Source organism: Sturnus vulgaris, chromosome Z, assembly GCF_052056855.1.
Source record: "Sturnus vulgaris isolate bStuVul1 chromosome Z, bStuVul1.hap1, whole genome shotgun sequence".
Taxonomy (NCBI): domain Eukaryota; kingdom Metazoa; phylum Chordata; class Aves; order Passeriformes; family Sturnidae; genus Sturnus; species Sturnus vulgaris.
In genome coordinates this window covers 49,492,547-49,510,638 of record NC_142283.1, presented here as the reverse complement: position 1 = coordinate 49,510,638, position 18,092 = coordinate 49,492,547, and the positions used below count along the sequence as shown (strand labels likewise).

Below are 18,092 nucleotides of genomic sequence, written 5' to 3'. Positions count from 1 at the left end.
CTCATCCATGCAAACCTATATTTTATGAAGAACCGTTGTCTTTAGATTTTTAAAAATATCTCTGCTATAAAAGCCTGCCCATTGCCAACTGTCTTCAGAAAAAGATGTTTCAGGAATAGTGTTCCTTTAGCTTGCAACCAATCAAACTCCTCTGCCCTATAACTTGCAATGTGCTTGACTAAACTCACAGGATATCTTAGAAATAGTAAGAGAAAACAAGACGGCAAGAGAATTAAAACACACTTAATTCTCGAAAACAAATTCTATTATTCACTATTCTAAATCACTTGTTAGAAACACTGTACATGTAAATATGTTTCTTCAGCCCAAATACCTAAAAACTTTAAAGAAGTTTTCAACTACAACCTGTACCTGACTCTTGTTTTATATACAAAAGCTGTTATTACAGCTGGTATGGATCTGACACCTGAAAATCCATAACATAGGAAAAATCATTCTTCAACTAAAACAAGCAACAACAACTTTTCATCTGCATAGGGAAGCATTAACTATTGAAGGACTAAACATTGAATTAAAAAAAAACAAACAAACAGGAAACCTATATTAATTGTTCTTACTTACAGGTAGCTCTGCAAATTCAATTCCAAATGTATTTGGGTATGTTACCTGGCAGTTTGATTTATTTAGCCTCAAACACCACATATATAAAGCAATAGTAAGTGTTAAATTGCTACAGAAAAATACAACCCAAATTTTCTGATTCTCTAATTACTTTCAGAGGTATTTTAATTAAACATTATGTTTAATTATTCAAAATTCTAACATAACAGCTGCAACAGGAGTATCGGAAATGTCACCAAAAGCTAAAAAATCTATTTCTTTTATTTTTTACCTTTGAATTACTTTACTGAAACATAATTCAGCTTGCATGAGTCTTCCCAAGTGTTTCAGGCAGAGGCCTTTCAGTAGCTGCAACATGCACACATCATCCACATAGTATTCATTGTGATCTAACAGTGAAAGTGAGATATGTCAAACAGTTTGAAAATATAATGAACAGGAAAATTAGATTTTCAGTAGGGAATACGTATTCAGACTCAGGATGTTATTTCTCACGTTCTATACCTCAAAATGTACATAACCTTCAGGCATGATTTAAAATACTGTCTACTAAAGAAGATGTGCCCGTGATATCCATATCTTTCTCTTAAAAGACAGGCAAAGAAGAAATAAGAAGAAACTGAAACATCCAACAAACAGGCATAAACTTCATTAACTGAAGATTAAAGTCATTAATTAAATATATTGCATTATTTAAATAGCCCTTAATTAAAGATTTCTTACTTGCAATAGCTAAAACTACAGAGAGACAGAAACCATCATACTATCTTAATAGCTTCCCCCGTTACAGAGCACTGGCAGACCTCCAGTAGTACTAGCAACCTAAAAAAAAACCTGCAAAACCACGCCATGCCTCTTAGAGAACTCTTCGGAAGAATGATTTTGCAGTACAAATTCAAGAAACCATGCATCATCTCTAATGCTTGATAAGTCTCAGTAGTAGTGTATAATATTTGAAAAATTCAATAATGTTTTTTGTTCAATAGGACTAAAAATACCAGATGAAAGAGGGTGTTTGAATCAATTCAAAATCTACTTAACAAGTGTGATCCTTTTTAGTTCCCTTAGTTTGTAGCATTTGTTGGGTACAAGGAAGGAAAAGAAAGGAAAGAAAACACATATGGATAGACAGATGGCACTACATATATTAACAATTCAGGAAGCAAAACACTCTCCCCTCAGATCATGTTGTTTACAACTAATTACCAGCTCTCTAAGGTCACATTAATTTTTTCTTAATAGTCTGCCAAAAAAATCCTACGTAAACAGTTCTGAAACATGCAAGACTAAGGCATTTTAGGATTCTACAAAGTGCTATGCCACCATGCTCAGACTTATTTCTGTCTGTGTTTAAACACAGAAAGTCTTGATAGATTGTAACTGACAGACTGTGCTTTTAGTGACAGTAGAAGTGTAGCACATGAGTATTTTGCATTCTCTTTAGCCTGTTTTGCTAGCCTAAAGTATTAGATTCTGTGACTGTCTCCTGAAGGAACCATTCATTGAAATTACTGGGGGCATGTACTGATGTCAGTAAGGGCTCACCAGTTTTTAACAACTTCAAATAATAGTCTTATTTCCCAAAAGAATAAAAGGTATTATGCCAAAAAATTAGCACTAAATGACAACAAATGCACAGGCCAATTTAACACAGACAACCTCGCAATAAATGTGGGAGAACCATCTTTGCAGCTGCAATGCTTCTACACCAAAGGAATTATCATTACCAGGACAAAAAACGAGCAAAAAAATATTTTTTTTCTTGAAGTTACATATTCCTTTTTATATATTGGAAATGGAAAAATAACATATATATAGACCCAGAAATCGTGTGGGGGAAAAAAAAAAACCAAACCCATCTTTAATGTCTTTCATTTGCTCTTCCTACCATCTCTATTTTCAGCTCCATACAAGATAAAATTACTTTCAGTCCTTGAGAGACTCCATGCTGTGCCTATTCATGTGAAGAATGAAGCAAAAACAGTTCTAAGAAGTCTCAATCCTTAACTGACCTTCATGTATAATCAACACCCTTTTTTCACAGCACCTTAGCAATCCTTTGACATTACTACTACTAAAAAACTTTCTGTTAAAATTATATTGTAACCATGTCACACTCTGCTAGCAGCCTTAATCTCTAGTTTTTAGGGACTCGACAGTAACTCTGGTAATAATCAGAGCCTTTCTTTTCACTGATTCCATATCTTTATAAGCAGATCAAGATCACATATGTGAAGTCCAGAATAAAATTATATCTGACTGAAGTTATTACTAAAAAAAGACACAGAAAATATATATACATCCAGATTATATCCTATTTTCAAAAAGTGAATTTCCATAAGAAAAACACAGTGGTTTTATTTCCATTGCATTTATTGTGGTACCTAGCACATCTCTACTTAGGGATTTTGATAGGAAATTTACTTCATTGTTACAAACTGATGAGCACTTCTTGTACAAACCTCTGCCCAATACAGCACTGGATTTCCAACAGGTTCTGCCAGAACCGTTCATGTGGAGCTCATGGGAATTACTTTATTTGCAGCTATCTTGCATATACTACACTTTTGTTTTAATATCACAATAACAAAAGAGGAAAACACTTCAGATTTAAGAGGTACACTACTGATTCTGCAGAAAAGGGAAGAGCAACACAGAAAATAAAGGAAGCCAATTCAAACATGGCCATGCAGGTTACTCTCTTTTGGTTTATTATACAATCCAGATTTGACCATTATATATTATATATTTCTTCTATGTCCTGGTATAATTTCTTATGCATCGCCTCAATTCATACTGTAAATCATACTTAGATACTTTCAGAATTGCTGTTTTGACCACTGGTAAAACTAAGTTGCTAAATTGTTCATAAGTGTGACTAAAATCTGGGTTCAATAGAAATTATTATAGTGAATTATAATTTTAAAAGTTGCACAGGCAAAACAGTAATATTTATTCTAGAAAAACTAAAAAGAGAATTCCATGAAAAAATTCACATGACAGGAGACAGAATCACCCTGATAAAAATCCGATAGAATCAAGTACTTGTGCAGTAAACCAGCTGCAATAATTGAATTTAAATTCTTTTAGGGATAAGTTATGGGCTGATTCTCTAAACATCACCCCAAGATGTAAAACCATGGTCAAACTTGATTTATTAAGTATGTTTCATTTTACAACTAGCAAACATGTTTTATTTTACCAGAAAGTAAAACAAAAAACCAGACTCATCCATACATAGCACTTCATCATATATTTTATACTTTGTCATATTCTATGCAGTACGTGTCCTCTGTAATAAAGTGTGACATAAACTGGTTTAGAAAAAGTATTTTTCAGACATTGAAGACATTGGCAGATTATGGTCCAAGAACACTCTCAAAGACAAGAAAAACTAAGTTAGACCAGTCATGTTCTGTAACTAATAACATCATGTCCCTGAGTTTTCTGTATTCAACTGCAGCATCAATCGAGCTACATAAAGAATATACTGAAGAACCACTCCTAACTTTCACGTGGCTCCAAAATTTCCATACTTGGACTTAATGAGCACATTGTCAAAGCCAATGCTCACTTTGCAGAATATTAGAAGATAGAAGCATATAAAAATGTCAGCATTTCTTACAAGATTATTAATTCCACCTTAATTGATCACTTACTAGTTTCATTTTGTAGAGCAGTTTCTTCTTTTTCAATTGTAACCAGTAAGTTTTCAGTGAGGTCTGCTCTTTTGCCCACAATTGCAAATCCATTCCAGACATACATCATTTCCTGATAAAAAACACAAACAAATAAACAAACAAACAGGTAATAAGAACTCAGGAATTGCAAAAATATTTAATGTAATAAATATATTTAACTAAAGAGTGCCTCTGAAAAGGCTGTTGTGAACATTTTTGAGTACATAAAAATACTATCAAAGCCTGTTTTGGTACAAAACAATTATGAATAGGAAAGGAAAAATTACAATGAATGTATGTTGACAGAGTTAACCTGGGTTTCTAAGTTTTGAATGTTTTGACGCCTTTTTAATGGATTCTGCTATCATGCATTTTCACAGATCTTCAAAAATTAAACTGAACCGATTTTATCAGGACAGTTTACCATCACCCACATAACACATCAGCAAAATTGGATGTTTTAGGTTCAACTTGTGGCCTCGGCTGCATGAACTACAGGATGAACTAAAAGTAGTTTCTTTCTAAAGCATGATAGGTAAATTTGGTCTGCATTTGAGTGCATGCTTGTATACACAGTATACCTATGTAAGTATGCACCCAAAAACACACTCTTGTGGTTTTTTTATATATATAAAAATACAGAGAGAGTAAAACTGGAAGTAGATACAACTTTCTGGATAAAAATGTGATTCCAGTAGGCACATCCAAAATACGATTTTATTATAATTTCTACAAAATCTTGTTGAAAAAAAACCAAGGCAAATCCTGGAAACAAATCTTCCCATATGCCTCAGTGCAACAGTAAGCAATAAGCTGGTGTTGATACATTATTATTGTACTACCATTATTGTAAAACTTAAGGAGAACCAGGGTTAATGCTAACCAACAAGAAGCTTTGCCAACACCTTTACTCAGTCATCACAAACTAGAGTATCATTTCAATTCATATCAATTCTACCACAATTGAAATTGCACTTCTGAAATATGAAGCCTAATGTCATTCTGAAGCAAGCTGATAGAATATCTTGGTGAAATATTTCCACTTATATTTGTACTGTAAATTTAATATTATAATACTGAAGGTTTTCAGACAGAGAAAAAAATCTTGGTCTATCAAAGTCTGAAACAGTGTTATATTAACATCATCAACTACATCATGCTAGATTTGTTTCAATGCTGCAGTCACGTCTAACTTGCACCTACTGAAATAAACCATACACTGTATTTGGTTATGCCTAATCCATGATGAAAAAATTCCTAAATTAAAAGATATTGTATTTGAGAGTAAGACCAAAGATATGTACTCACAATTTACAAGCACTCTGCTGTACAAGTCCAAGACAAATTTTACTTAGTCCTTTACACGCAATTTAATATAGAATTAATTTTAGAACTGATGGATTAATTTTCTTTGGACTCCTCTTTCTGTATCAATGAGCTTTAACATAAGAAATTCCTCCTCGAATTAGGTTTTTCATGTATAGTTGTTGACAAATTATGCATGTACAAAGATTTTAGCATACACGTATGGAAAGTATCACTGCTGTGCACCTACAAACAGACTGTGCAATACTAATGACTTTGATGTTAAAATATGGGAAATTTTCATAAAGTATCTTCAACTTCTGCATGTTTTGACCAGACTCAATACAAGGAAAAAATACCACAACAAAAATCAACCACCACTCTTCATTTTCATCAGAAAAACAAAAAGTACCAAAGTACTCTTTAACTTCCTAATGAGTCTAGAAGACAAGGACTAACATGCTAACCTAAGAACATGAATGAAGTTTTCTGTATGCTAAACTTTTCACATGAAAAATCTGGTGTATGTTTCAGACTGCTGCTTAGTTGATAGTATAATCCAGTCCCTAATATTTTTCACAAAAATCGCATTGCATAAATGCAGTACTTCTTTAAAAAATTTAAAACACAGACACATAATATCTGACAATACTATTCCTTCTCTGTAAAATGAAGTAAATTGATTTATTTTCCTTTTTGAAAAGAATGAAAACAAAGCAAGAACAAATACCAAGGCAGGTAATATCAGCTTCACTGGTTGAGGACATGTATAGCGTCGAGCTTTCCTTACTGCAAATTTCTCAGTTGGGATAGATTTTCCTGCAATCCTCTGTTTTAGGCCATCCACTTGTCTACAAGAAAGGAAAATGGAAGTTGTATATTGGTTTGGGGTTTTTTTCATCTCATTTCAGTTAGAAAGATTTACTGTTTTCCTCTGAAATATAGTATCTTAAAATCATTTTACACCAGGGAGACCAGAGCTGTAGGATATATCTTTGCTGATAAAAGCAATTCTAATGCTAAACACAAAGAGAAAAAATTAAAAGACACAATGGTTATAAGCAAGAATTAAGTCACACAAGACAAAGACATGGGGGGAGAAAGAGTGCACATTCAGCTGCTTTATAAAATTTACCTGAATAAAGACACTATGTCCTCACCAGTACTCTTCAAATCATCCTCTGGAAGCATAGCAAGAATTGCTGCCTTCTGGAATACATATATTGCCTATTTCAAAAAGAAACAGCAACAGATTACCACATCTAATTTTCTGTATTTAGGCAATACATTAAAGATCAAATCTCTCACCCCAATTGGTGCAGCAAAGTGTTTCCATAATTCTCAAGCAGGTAGAACTATAAAAGTTTAGTATTCCCTTTGTCACATAGTTTATGCTGTAATGTTATTTTTAATGTATTTATTAATATTTTATATTAGTTATATTTATTTGATTAGAAAGTTTAAGATAACTGTTCTAAAGTCTATTAGTGTTATTACATGATCTATTAGATGTAGATACACGCTTGAAAAAAACAGAAGAAAATATCTGAGTACAGATTCAAGGAAATTTTAATAACTGGGTTTTGCAGGAAAAAGCCCCAAACATAATTATATTAAAGACACTTGCACCTCATGTTGAATATACTATTCTCTTCCTCTTCTGCCAAGAATTAGGTGTATACCCTTTTTCATTATGATAATAAAACAGTAATCTATAGAGGAAGAGACAATAAAAACGTGTAAAAGGTTATTGACACATTGTGCTTGGTTCATACTCTGAAAAACCTTTTTACAAGGAAAAGGTTATCTGATAGCCCAGCTTTTCTTGAGGTCCTGTTCCCAGCAGCCTCTCTCATTTTGTGTGTGAGTATGTGTCTGTTTATAAACATCAAACACAGTTTCTTCAGCCAAGTTTTAACTAGTGAGTGTTAGAAACTGACTTGAGAGATAAGTTTACAGTTTTCCTATCCTTCTTCTTTCTCCCAGCTCAGGTAAGTGCCTCCATTTTTGAAGGGTCCAAGGCATTGGCTGCTTATGGTTATGCTGCTCCAAAACGTGAAATAAAAATTCATCCTTAATCATCCAGTTAAAACACTTTGGTGCCATTGCGTCTTTGATTATGAGTTCCTCAGGAAGGCAAACATTACACTTGTCGTGCAAAATGAAAAGTAACTAACTGTAGAGACCACTAGTATATCACAACAATGTCCACCTGTCCATTTACCTTAGACCACCTGCTCTCTTTGCTGAGCAGGTCTGCATACCGATATGCTTGAAGCCAGTCCTGCTGAAAGGTGTAGCACCACATCAGCTCCCAGTAACAGAGATGATGAATTTGTTTCCACTCTTGCTGGGCTGCTATACAGTCTTGGAACCTCAATTGTGCCTGTGAGTAGTTAAAGAAAAATTATGAAAACTGGCTCAATTACAGCTCCATATGAGAGCAATCTCTAATTACAGAGCAAATTCTTACCTAGCACCTAGGCGGAGAACAACTGACAAGTAAAATGAGATAAAACTTCCCTTTCAGTTTCACTTAGAGAGAGGGCTGGAATCAACATTGACAGTGAACGTGAACAGGGATAACAGCATAATGATCAGTCCAACTGATATGCAGATGAATGAATTATTTTTCCCCCTCAGGCTTAACACTAAACAAAAGCCTTAGAAAGAAAAAATGGTTTACCTTTTCAAAATTTCCTTTTAGTATATCTATTCTGGCAGCATAAAACAGAATAATGGAACCCTTGAAAAGAGATGACAAAAATAACCAGTTAGGAGTTTGAGCTTAGGAAAGTATATTTCTGTTAAAAAATTAATTAAAAATACGCACATTTGGAAATTTCTGGAGGTAGGGTTCGAGGAGACTGTCTGCTTCCTGAATGTTGGCTTCCCCTGTACCTAGAAAACATAACAAACCACCTCAGTGCACTTAAAAAAATCCAAGTTTAATAGACTAGGATTTTGTTTACAAATCATGTTTGATAGATCAATGGATGATTGCTTTATGTGCAAGCAAAATTATTTCATCACACCGTGTTTCTATAAAACTAAATTCTTGTCCCAAAGATACTAAGTACTTTAAAAATACTAAATGTCTGTAAGTAGAAACAGACTAGAATTACAGGAATATTTTTAGACTGTTCCATTATTGATCCTAGTCATATTTTTAAATCCCATTAATTGATTTAGCAAGTTAGGAAAACATTGCTCAGGTGCCTCTTCTCCTAATTTTGAACTCAGTAATGAAATACAAGTGATACTGGAAGAAATGAAGTTCTCCTTAATTTCCTGATGAGCCAGAGGGACAAGTACTAAAATATTTAAATATTAAAGAATGTGAAAATATATGGCAAAGAAGCATATAGAATTAATTATAACTTTTACTTCTAAATGGCAAAAGCAATTAATTCTGGGTGTATAGGCTTTTTTCTCGAGATAGTTTTCACAACATCTTATGTTAATTTATGCTAATGACTTTTCTGAACTTAATACTGTTTTGCAACATTTTTCTGTTGAGACAACCCTGCAAATGTAGCAAGATGTTGGTATAATGCTATCTACCCTCACTGTTTCCGCAGACACAGCTTTGTCATGGATATTAATTTTAGATCATAATTAAGTATACAGCAACCTCCTATTTGGCCCCAATTTTGAAATTCAGTTATAAAAATAAATCACAGTATCTATAAGGTGTAGCATGACTGAAAAGCTACACAGTGGGTCTCACCAAGGATTAAGGAGACGTAAGTATGATAAACCAACAGGGTGAAAGTACACAGAATGGCCCTCAAACTGTTGCCAGATGCGCCTTCCCGTAGTTGGCTGAGGCCCAACTCCTAAGAAATATCACAAACACATGCAGAATTAACTATCAGTACACAGAGTTACTATTTATTTTTTTTCTGGCTAATCAAAGTTCAGTTCTCCTTTCAGATCTAAGTATTTAATAATTCAGTACTTATCTCAAATTCAACACAACCCTCTATCAAAACGTTTCTGTCACAGCTAATAGCACTCAGAGGGAGAAGACTAATCTAATTCTTAACAAAACCATGCATTTCAGTGCTCTGGTGAAATGGGAACACCACATGAACCATGCAGACACACAGGTCTACAACTCTTACCCATTATGCTCTGACTATGAGCCTTTCAGAATAACATCCTTCTACCTATGTTCAGTGGGAAACTCTCCCAACTGTTCCAGTGCTACTTGTTGGTGTGAGTCTTCCTTCACAGAAAACCCTGGTTATCCTCAATTCTCTTCCATCAAGTCAACCACTATTTTGAGGTTCTGACCAAAATATTACCTCTGCAGATACATCAATGTCTAAAGACATATGCAGATTCATGGAGCCTTACACAGCTCTTAAAACATGAGACTTCCCTTATGCTCCTGTTTAGGCCCATTATAGAACAGCTGGACTGTCTGGAAGGTGTTGAGATGAGCTCAGAGCTTCCGTGATCAAAAGCAGTGACTTCTCAAAAACATAATTATGCCTCAAAACAAACATGAATAGATTTTATTTCATAGGAACTTGATAAATTATAGGAAAACTCAAGCACCGCACAAAAAAATCGTGATGATATTTCAAAATCGTTCCTTTTCTTTCAGCCTTTACTGCATTTTTAGTCAGGGAAAAACGTGTATTTTGGAAGAGCTTCAGCATGAACCAGGTTTTTCAGAGGAAGAAACATAATGAATAGGCCTCTACTGAAGTCTAATTTTACAACAGGAGAACGATATTATGGACAATCTAACAGCAATAAGACCATATGTTGACTGTAGCATTAATTACGTGGAGTTCAGTTGTGTAAAATTATGCGGGTTATTTTATTAGGGTTTTTTTGCTTTAGTTTTGATTGGGTTCTTTCATTTCATATGGGCATCAAAAGGAGTTTCAAAGGCTGTAAAATACTTACAAAACAAGCTACAATACAAGTATTTTTCTCACCCATGGCAGAAAGATGTACCTAGATTCCAGGGTGACACACGATATTCAGAAATTTTTTTTTCCAAAGAAATGGGATTTTGGGTGGAAAAGTGTAGGACTGTGATTCTTCCTTCAGTTACTGGTGACAAATGTCAATTTCTGACTACACCAATTAGAAAAGAAAGCTGACATCCTCTACTTAAGGATCAGCAAAAGGAAAGGAAATTGCACTGGCAAAATCTCCTCTTAAGTAAACTAGTAATTTCCCATGGCTGTTAAAGAGTAGGGTATCACCATATGTGCTTTTATGCCTGTATCATCTAACCTATTTATCTTTTTAACAACACTAAAATACTGGTAAACAATCGACATTATACTTCTAGTGTGGAATATATGACATTAAATCCATCCAGTCTTTTATCTGAGAAAAAACTATTTTGAAAAAGTAAGTGTCAAATCAAATACCCTATTGCCAGAAAATCCAATAAATTCTAAAAGTCGGAGTATCCTTCCTGGTAAAAGTGACAGCATCTGAAATACAGTTAAAAATAAAAGGATCATTAAAAACATGTACACTTCGAAAAAAAAGTTACATTGATATAAACATGAACCAAAAAGACCAGCTACTATGTTAAATACTATTATACATTAGTAAAAAAAGTAAGATGCAAAAGAACTTGAAAGTAAACATGCATGCTCAGAATTCTGATGATCATCCAGCATGAAAATAGATGTTCTATCTTCAGCTGGTCAGAACTGCTTGAAAATTGTGGGTCTTTCAGAATTAAAGTCTTATCTATTCTAGTATTACTTACAACCTACAACTGACATCTTCCTTTACCATTATTCCATTTTACTGGGAGTCTCACAGAAGCTCTACTTGCTCCTCCTGTGGGAGCACTGAATCAGCAGATCAGTGAGCATAATGGTTTTAAAAATACTAGTTGTTGCTATCATCCTTTAGCCCTCTATTATAGGCATTCTTGTTCCCTCTGGAACTGCATCCTCCACATCCTGAACAACAGAAAATGTACAAACATCTACCTAACCACCTTTTCAATGAGCATTAAGAAGTAGGTCTACTTGAACGTCAGTTTTTAGAAAGCTCCATTCACCCTAATACATTCTGCCCATCAGACACTTTTTATGTTAAGTCTCCTACTGAGAAGTCTCCATGAAGAATAGGAGAGGTCAGAGCACTTATGAACACAGTTGCTTGAATTTTAAGTCTGGTGCAGATAGACCTGAGTTCTTCTGACCACACTCAAAATTTGCCATCTCCAATCTAGAATGACACAGAAATCATCATACTGGCAGAAATTAACTTCCACCATTGATTGCCATGATAGATGTGAAAAGGTATCAAATTGTAAAGAAAATACAATTTTCTTTTGCACAAACTCAGTAAACTACTACTTAATCTTCTAACTATAATTATCTATGTGAATCTAGAATATGTTACTGAAGCAAAAGAACAGCATACATGGGAGAGTTAGAATTAAACAGTCACTCCAGGTATTCTGTAAGCATCTTTAGAAATCCTACTACACACAAGTTGATGCAACTGCTTTTTCACTTCAGAAATACACACATTAGTTATTCCCAGAGAATTAAACAATTCAGAATAAACTAGTAGAAACATCCCAGAAAGGATGCATGACAGAAGTTGCTGCTGATTTCATACTGCACAAAACCTACGAAGCCTGTATCTCTATTTACAAATACTTAAATGTTAAATCAGTTGCAGTACTGTGTATAAAAAGAAAGACAGTCCTACAGAACTATCCCAATGGCCTTTCTGTAGTAGAAGAAGTGTCTTGGCTTGTAAGAAGTCATACCAAGTTGAATGCTCCAATTCCAAGTTTTACTCCTCCTTCAAATTGATAGTACGTTTCATTTTTGCTTTTGTTCCCTTGAGTCATCTGCAGCACCTGATGACATTCCCTTGTGACAGAGAAAAGAGGGAGGGAAGGGGAAATGTGACATAGAAATTGTATTAATGACTATGATTGATACAAAAACACTCCTTTCTATTTGTGGGCATTAATGCCACTCCAACTGCTTATATTAATGTTGAAGCCAAGTGTTTTCTAATAGCTTACTTGTATATTTGGTAACTTGTCCTAATTTTGAGGCCACCTTTGATAAAGTTGATCATATTTTCATCCTGGAAGAAAAAGATTTAACTGTAAAATATTGTGCATTCATATTACACATAACGCATACATAAAAAATCTTCTAGCTACATTTACATTTATAAGTTAATGTCATAGGAAGCACTGAAAATGCTTTTCACCTAGTAGATTTGTTTCTAAGACTGATGTTAAGACTTGGTCTAAGTTGACAGGAAAACATTTCTTTAGTGTACGTTACAAATTTTAAAACTGAAGAAAGAAGTGAAAGAAAGAGTCAAAAAGTGTTACTTTTAGCAGAATTTGCCATGTATATATGTGAACCAAGAAAGCTCTCCACCAGATGGTGCTGCAGGAACTGTTTCAAATATTTGGGAATGACAATTCTGACATACACAAGGGAGCCTACAGTAACAGGCAAAAGACAAACTGAAGAATTCTCTGAACAGATGAAATTCCATTGCTGATCAAAAGTAACAATATATATTACTCAATTTATGTGCTTACTAACGTCTAGAAAAAACCAAAAAAAAGCCACAATGCACTTGTCATCAAAACGAAGTTCCTGAAAAGCAAGGCATTATCAGTTCAACAGGATGAATTTTTCTCCTCCTAGAATTCATACAAAAGGGGAGCATGTGCTGGCATTTCAGAAATGCACATTTAAATACTATGGGGCAGTATATACAACGTGGAAAATGAAAAAGCACCAAAAAAAAGGCCTCAGAATGATCAACCAAAGGAAATTCTTGCTTCCACCAAAAGGATCACCATTTCAAAAGACCTCATCTGTCTTGTCTGGACAATCAAATGCACGTGTTTCAGCGCAAGAATTCTATTTCCTTCTGAGTGGTTACATTTTTGTTATCATAACCATCCTAACATGAATCATGGTCAACCGAGGATTAAAAGTAGGGGGCAGCACAGCCATCAGCAGAGTGGGGTATTACAGTCAAAAGCAAAGCGGATTGGTGTTTTAGAAAAAATATACATCTAAGGGATTCTTTTAGTATTTTATACAGTCTAACTCACCTCCTTCAACAACTGTTTCAAAGTTCTTTTCATGGTTAAAACGGACCCCACTCACCCAACAAAAATAAAGAGGACTGCTTCCACATGGTTAATAAAGGAGCAAGACAGTTTAGGAAAGACTAAAATTCCATTAATAGTATTTCCTGACACTTCTAGCCATATACTGGATCAAGGAGTTTTTAAGTATTTGCCAAAGGAACTTAATCTGACCTTAGAATCTATGTGCTTCACTTCTTTCTCATAATTTATACTGGAAGAGATTATCTAAAATATATTCAATAAATACTTGTTAAACGCTCACATACATGAAAAAAGTAGGACTAACTACTCCTGTTTTCAGGAATCAAATTTCAAATTGAATTTGAAAAATCTGTAGCATGAAGACCCTGAACCACAACCTAAATCAACAGCACCACGCAGTATAAAATACCAGATCTTTCTGTGAGCTGAATTGTTACCTCAGCAATCCTAAGGCATACCCATTTTATAAACATTCATTACTGTATTATTCCTGACACCATGTGCATAGAGAGCAAGACTGAATTGGAAATTACATGTGTGTATCAGCTGAAGTTTGGTTAGTTGGAAAACATCCTAACTGTTCATATAAAAAATTACTTACACTTTCAAACAACACACTTCCTCATACCTGAACATACTTATACACAGGCGCTGGGAGTTGTCCAATGGGATGCAAATCATTTAAACATACCACCTTGTGCAACACAGTGATGCACCTCGGGGTGATACCTTGGTATCTGAATATCATCTTTGATTATTCATACAAAGTGAGAATTTTGCTGAGCAGCACAGGATTTACCACACTTTCAATCACATTCACATGCAAAACATTTTGTTTTAAATATCACATCTATTGTTGGAATGATGTTTTACAAATACTAATATCTCTCCATTACACTGTCACTCAAAATTAAAAATTGACTTTACCTGTACAAAGGTGAGAGCTGCTTTCTGTAATAAGCATTCAGCATAGCAGATTTCAGCATGCATTTCCTCTATATAAGAAAGAAAAGTTATTTACTATCAGCAAAGTCATTGTCAATATTGTCTTCTTGGGGTCAATGGAACAAAAAAAATGCTGCCAAGACAAGGAAAAGAAAAAAAAGCAAAATTCTGCTGTTGCCATTTTGATAACTGCTGAGTAACAGCTGTAACACGCAAATCCCAACAGAATTCTTCTCTTTCACTTTTTCTCAGACAAAAGATTGTCAGAGCTGACCTCAGTTTATGGCAAAAGCTACTTGACATTCTGGTAGATGGTCTCCTGTACATTTCATTCTTTCTAAGCTTAACAGCCCACAGCAAGTCAGTCTTTCAGCCCTCCTTCCATGTCTTACAAGAAACTTCTGTAGATGAGTGGTAATTCTCAGAGAGGTACAGGCTTTTCCTACATCCACTGAGACATTATGAACAGGTTTTCACCAAGTCATGCTTAACAAACCGAAAGCCCCAGGCAGACTTTCTGTCTTCATGCATTAAAGTACATTTGATTTAACACACATGACACGAGTTGCTCCGCACCCATGCTGCAAGACCAGCCACATGCACAAGGCTGCTGTATGTACAGTGCATACGTGGTGAGTTTGATGTGTCCAAGTATTAAAGAGGATTCTTGTGCCAGGTTAGAAAAAAATGCATACTTGATTCTGCCTGAATCAGAAATAGGAGATCAGCATTTTCAGAGCCATGAACAATGTACTGATACCATTTCCCAAAACACCTTAAGGCAAAACAGACAAGCACAAAACTTGTTAATATATTCAGATTCCAATGCAATTAATGACAAGGATGTACTCCTCCGCATCAATGATTCTTAAATTTTTGGGAGCTGTCTTAAAAATCAAAAAAAGGAAATTTCCCTTCAGTCCTATAACGTGTTGTGAAAGGCATTCCTTTCATAATTCATGCATGGAGACAAAAAAAAAATTAGGCTGAATTCTCCACTGAAGCTTTGCATTCAAATTAGAAAAAAAGAGATCGTATACATGGTTTGTATGTTTATTACTGTAAGACATTAGTCAAATCACAGAGTTAAGCATATTTGTAAACATTGGTAGGGGTAGTTTTGAGCTTTTTTCACTTTTTAATTTTAACTGTATTATTTAACCACTTACCTTCACTCAGCTGATCCACTGTCTGTTTAGAAACAAGATTGGACAAGGATTCCACCACTGTGTTTCTTTTCCTGAATCTAAATAAGTTGTGCAAAGAAAGGAAAGCCATACATTTCAACAGAAACCTGAATTTAATTATTGGAATTCCTAATGATTTCCAACCCAAATTTACACAGATTCTCATCAAAATTATCATTTGTCAACTGTTTCAATTCTTTCAGTAGTTTGAAGACTTGTATGCCTCCAGGCTAAAAAGCCTATCCAGTATTAAATGCATGTTTGCAACTTCAATTCACCAATTTGAATGTATGACAGCTTCAACCCCACTGCCACCCATCAGCGTCAGAGATGTCTCTGGTGCTGGGCAAGTCACTTGAACTGGATTTTGAAGGTTTATGAATCACTTTTTCCTGTTTCTTGAACTTGCACTCAGAATTAGAATGAAAAACTGGAAAGGTCTGTTTTCAACATAAGTACTTCAGTATGATAGGGTGGTTTATGCCAGATAAAATGCCAAAACAATCACATACTTTACTTCCAAGAGATCTCAACTGTACATGTTTTAATTCCAAAAATTTTTTTGACAAAAAAATTACAAACATCTCGGCTTTATGAAGAAGCTAGAGAAACAATTCTGCATTCAGAAAATGAATGCACTCTTTAAGCTAGGGAGTCACTGATTACAAATACTATGCATTAGCTTATAATTTGTTTACACTACTCTTCACATTGACAACTGTGGGATCCTGACAACAAGATTATGACACTACACATTAACATAATGCATACAAGAAAAGAGTCAATTAGCGTACACGTAGTTAGGGTCCTTTGAATGTTTAATTGCCTTTCTCTTGCATTTTTATGAGTTATGACAGACTAGGCCAGAGTACTCATGAATTAAAGTTTATATCCTGCAGAGATGAAATCCTGTACTGCAGCTGTCTAAACTAGAGGGACATCTAATCTTCAGACACACTAAACAGCATCGTTCAGATGAAAATGCAAATTGATAGCAAACCTGAAAAAGATGCAGAAAGTGCTGACCCCTTCTCTTCTTCAGATAGCATCTGATAATGTTTTCTCATTTGTTTTCTTTTTTGCCATGGCTAAGATGATGATGTTAAATGTCTAAACTAATATTATGCAGTCATTTTTGGGAGATCATTGTGATAAAATATAGCCTAACCAATATTATGAGGAACCAGTAAAGAGAAATAATTTCTATTTTTGTCAGAGATTTGTTAAAACTTTAGCTTTCACAACCCATTTTCTAAGGCTTTTTTGCTATTCAAAGAAAGACCAGGAGCCGAATGCCCAGTTAATTTCTGATGTGAATAATATCTCTTTAATTTTAAGGTAAAGGAAACAATTTTAAAAACTTATTTGATTTTCAGAAGAAACCTTAGTACAAGCTTAATTGTATTAGACTATTGGTTCAACTTTTGGAAAAAACTTTTTTAAAAAGACAGTTTTCATGCTGAGAGGGAAAATTCAAATATAGGCCTTTAAACTGTTGGAAAACAAAGTCACAATTATCAATAGCTCAGATACTTCAAATGTGTAATGTCAACTTATGTTTAGGTTTACACAGTGAACAAACAATTTAACTACCTTTAGTAGTTATTAATACCCAGATACAAGATACAGGACAAGTCTGCTGTTTCCACAATATCATGTGGAAAAATATCCTCACCAGTAGTAACTGTGTAGTGGGACTTACTCCCCTTTAAAATTTAGACCACTATCTTATAGACAAGAGTCTGCTTTAAAAGCATATAGAGGACTGGGGTGTTTCCCAAAGAATACTTATCGGATTTAGTATCTCATAATGGTTAGTCTTGCTTGGGCTTACCTTTGGCAGGTTTGCAAAGCATCCTTCATTGTAGAAATTCCCATTTGTATATCCTGCTGTTCAAAGGTCATTGCAGCTTGCATAACTAAGATAGTGCTGTATCCAAGTGCATGGTACATACTATCTTTGGACCTAGGGAAAATATGAATTTTGTGCCTTTAAGCAACACTTTACATTGCAATACAAAATTAAATGCAGAGGAACTTGTATTAATTCGTGAAAAGACAGAACAATTAAGCAGGAAAGTAACAGACCTGAGAAATATAACCTAGCAATACCATCTTCCAATGAGGTTGACTTTAACTACAGCTAATTTTAAGAGATAATATCTCTGGCCTACTGCCTTCCTCACTTGAGCTCTCCAGAGCACAAAAAGCAAACACTTGATAGCTGTGTCATCCTTCTGATGTTTCATTTAAAGCTGTCTTTGAACTTGTTCA

The 18,092-nt window shown here is 34.5% G+C and overlaps 1 protein-coding gene across 4 annotated transcripts in view; it reads right to left on the bottom strand.

Moving 5' to 3' along the window:
- TTC39B (tetratricopeptide repeat domain 39B) overlaps positions 1-18,092 on the bottom strand; it is a 73,692-nt gene that overhangs the window by 5,742 nt on the left and 49,858 nt on the right. For all 4 annotated transcript variants that reach the window (XM_014873818.2, XM_088155950.1, XM_088155951.1 and 1 more), the window contains 14 exons: positions 17,653-17,784; positions 15,801-15,877; positions 14,614-14,681; positions 12,604-12,668; positions 12,340-12,445; positions 10,967-11,032; positions 9,298-9,406; positions 8,401-8,468; positions 8,254-8,313; positions 7,792-7,953; positions 6,703-6,794; positions 6,298-6,418; positions 4,242-4,353; positions 854-971 (listed from right to left, as the gene is read on the bottom strand). In XM_014873818.2, the coding sequence (XP_014729304.2) occupies positions 854-971; positions 4,242-4,353; positions 6,298-6,418; positions 6,703-6,794; positions 7,792-7,953; positions 8,254-8,313; positions 8,401-8,468; positions 9,298-9,406; positions 10,967-11,032; positions 12,340-12,445; positions 12,604-12,668; positions 14,614-14,681; positions 15,801-15,877; positions 17,653-17,784 (1,356 nt within the window). The remainder of the gene's footprint in view (positions 1-853; positions 972-4,241; positions 4,354-6,297; positions 6,419-6,702; positions 6,795-7,791; positions 7,954-8,253; positions 8,314-8,400; positions 8,469-9,297; positions 9,407-10,966; positions 11,033-12,339; positions 12,446-12,603; positions 12,669-14,613; positions 14,682-15,800; positions 15,878-17,652; positions 17,785-18,092) is intronic.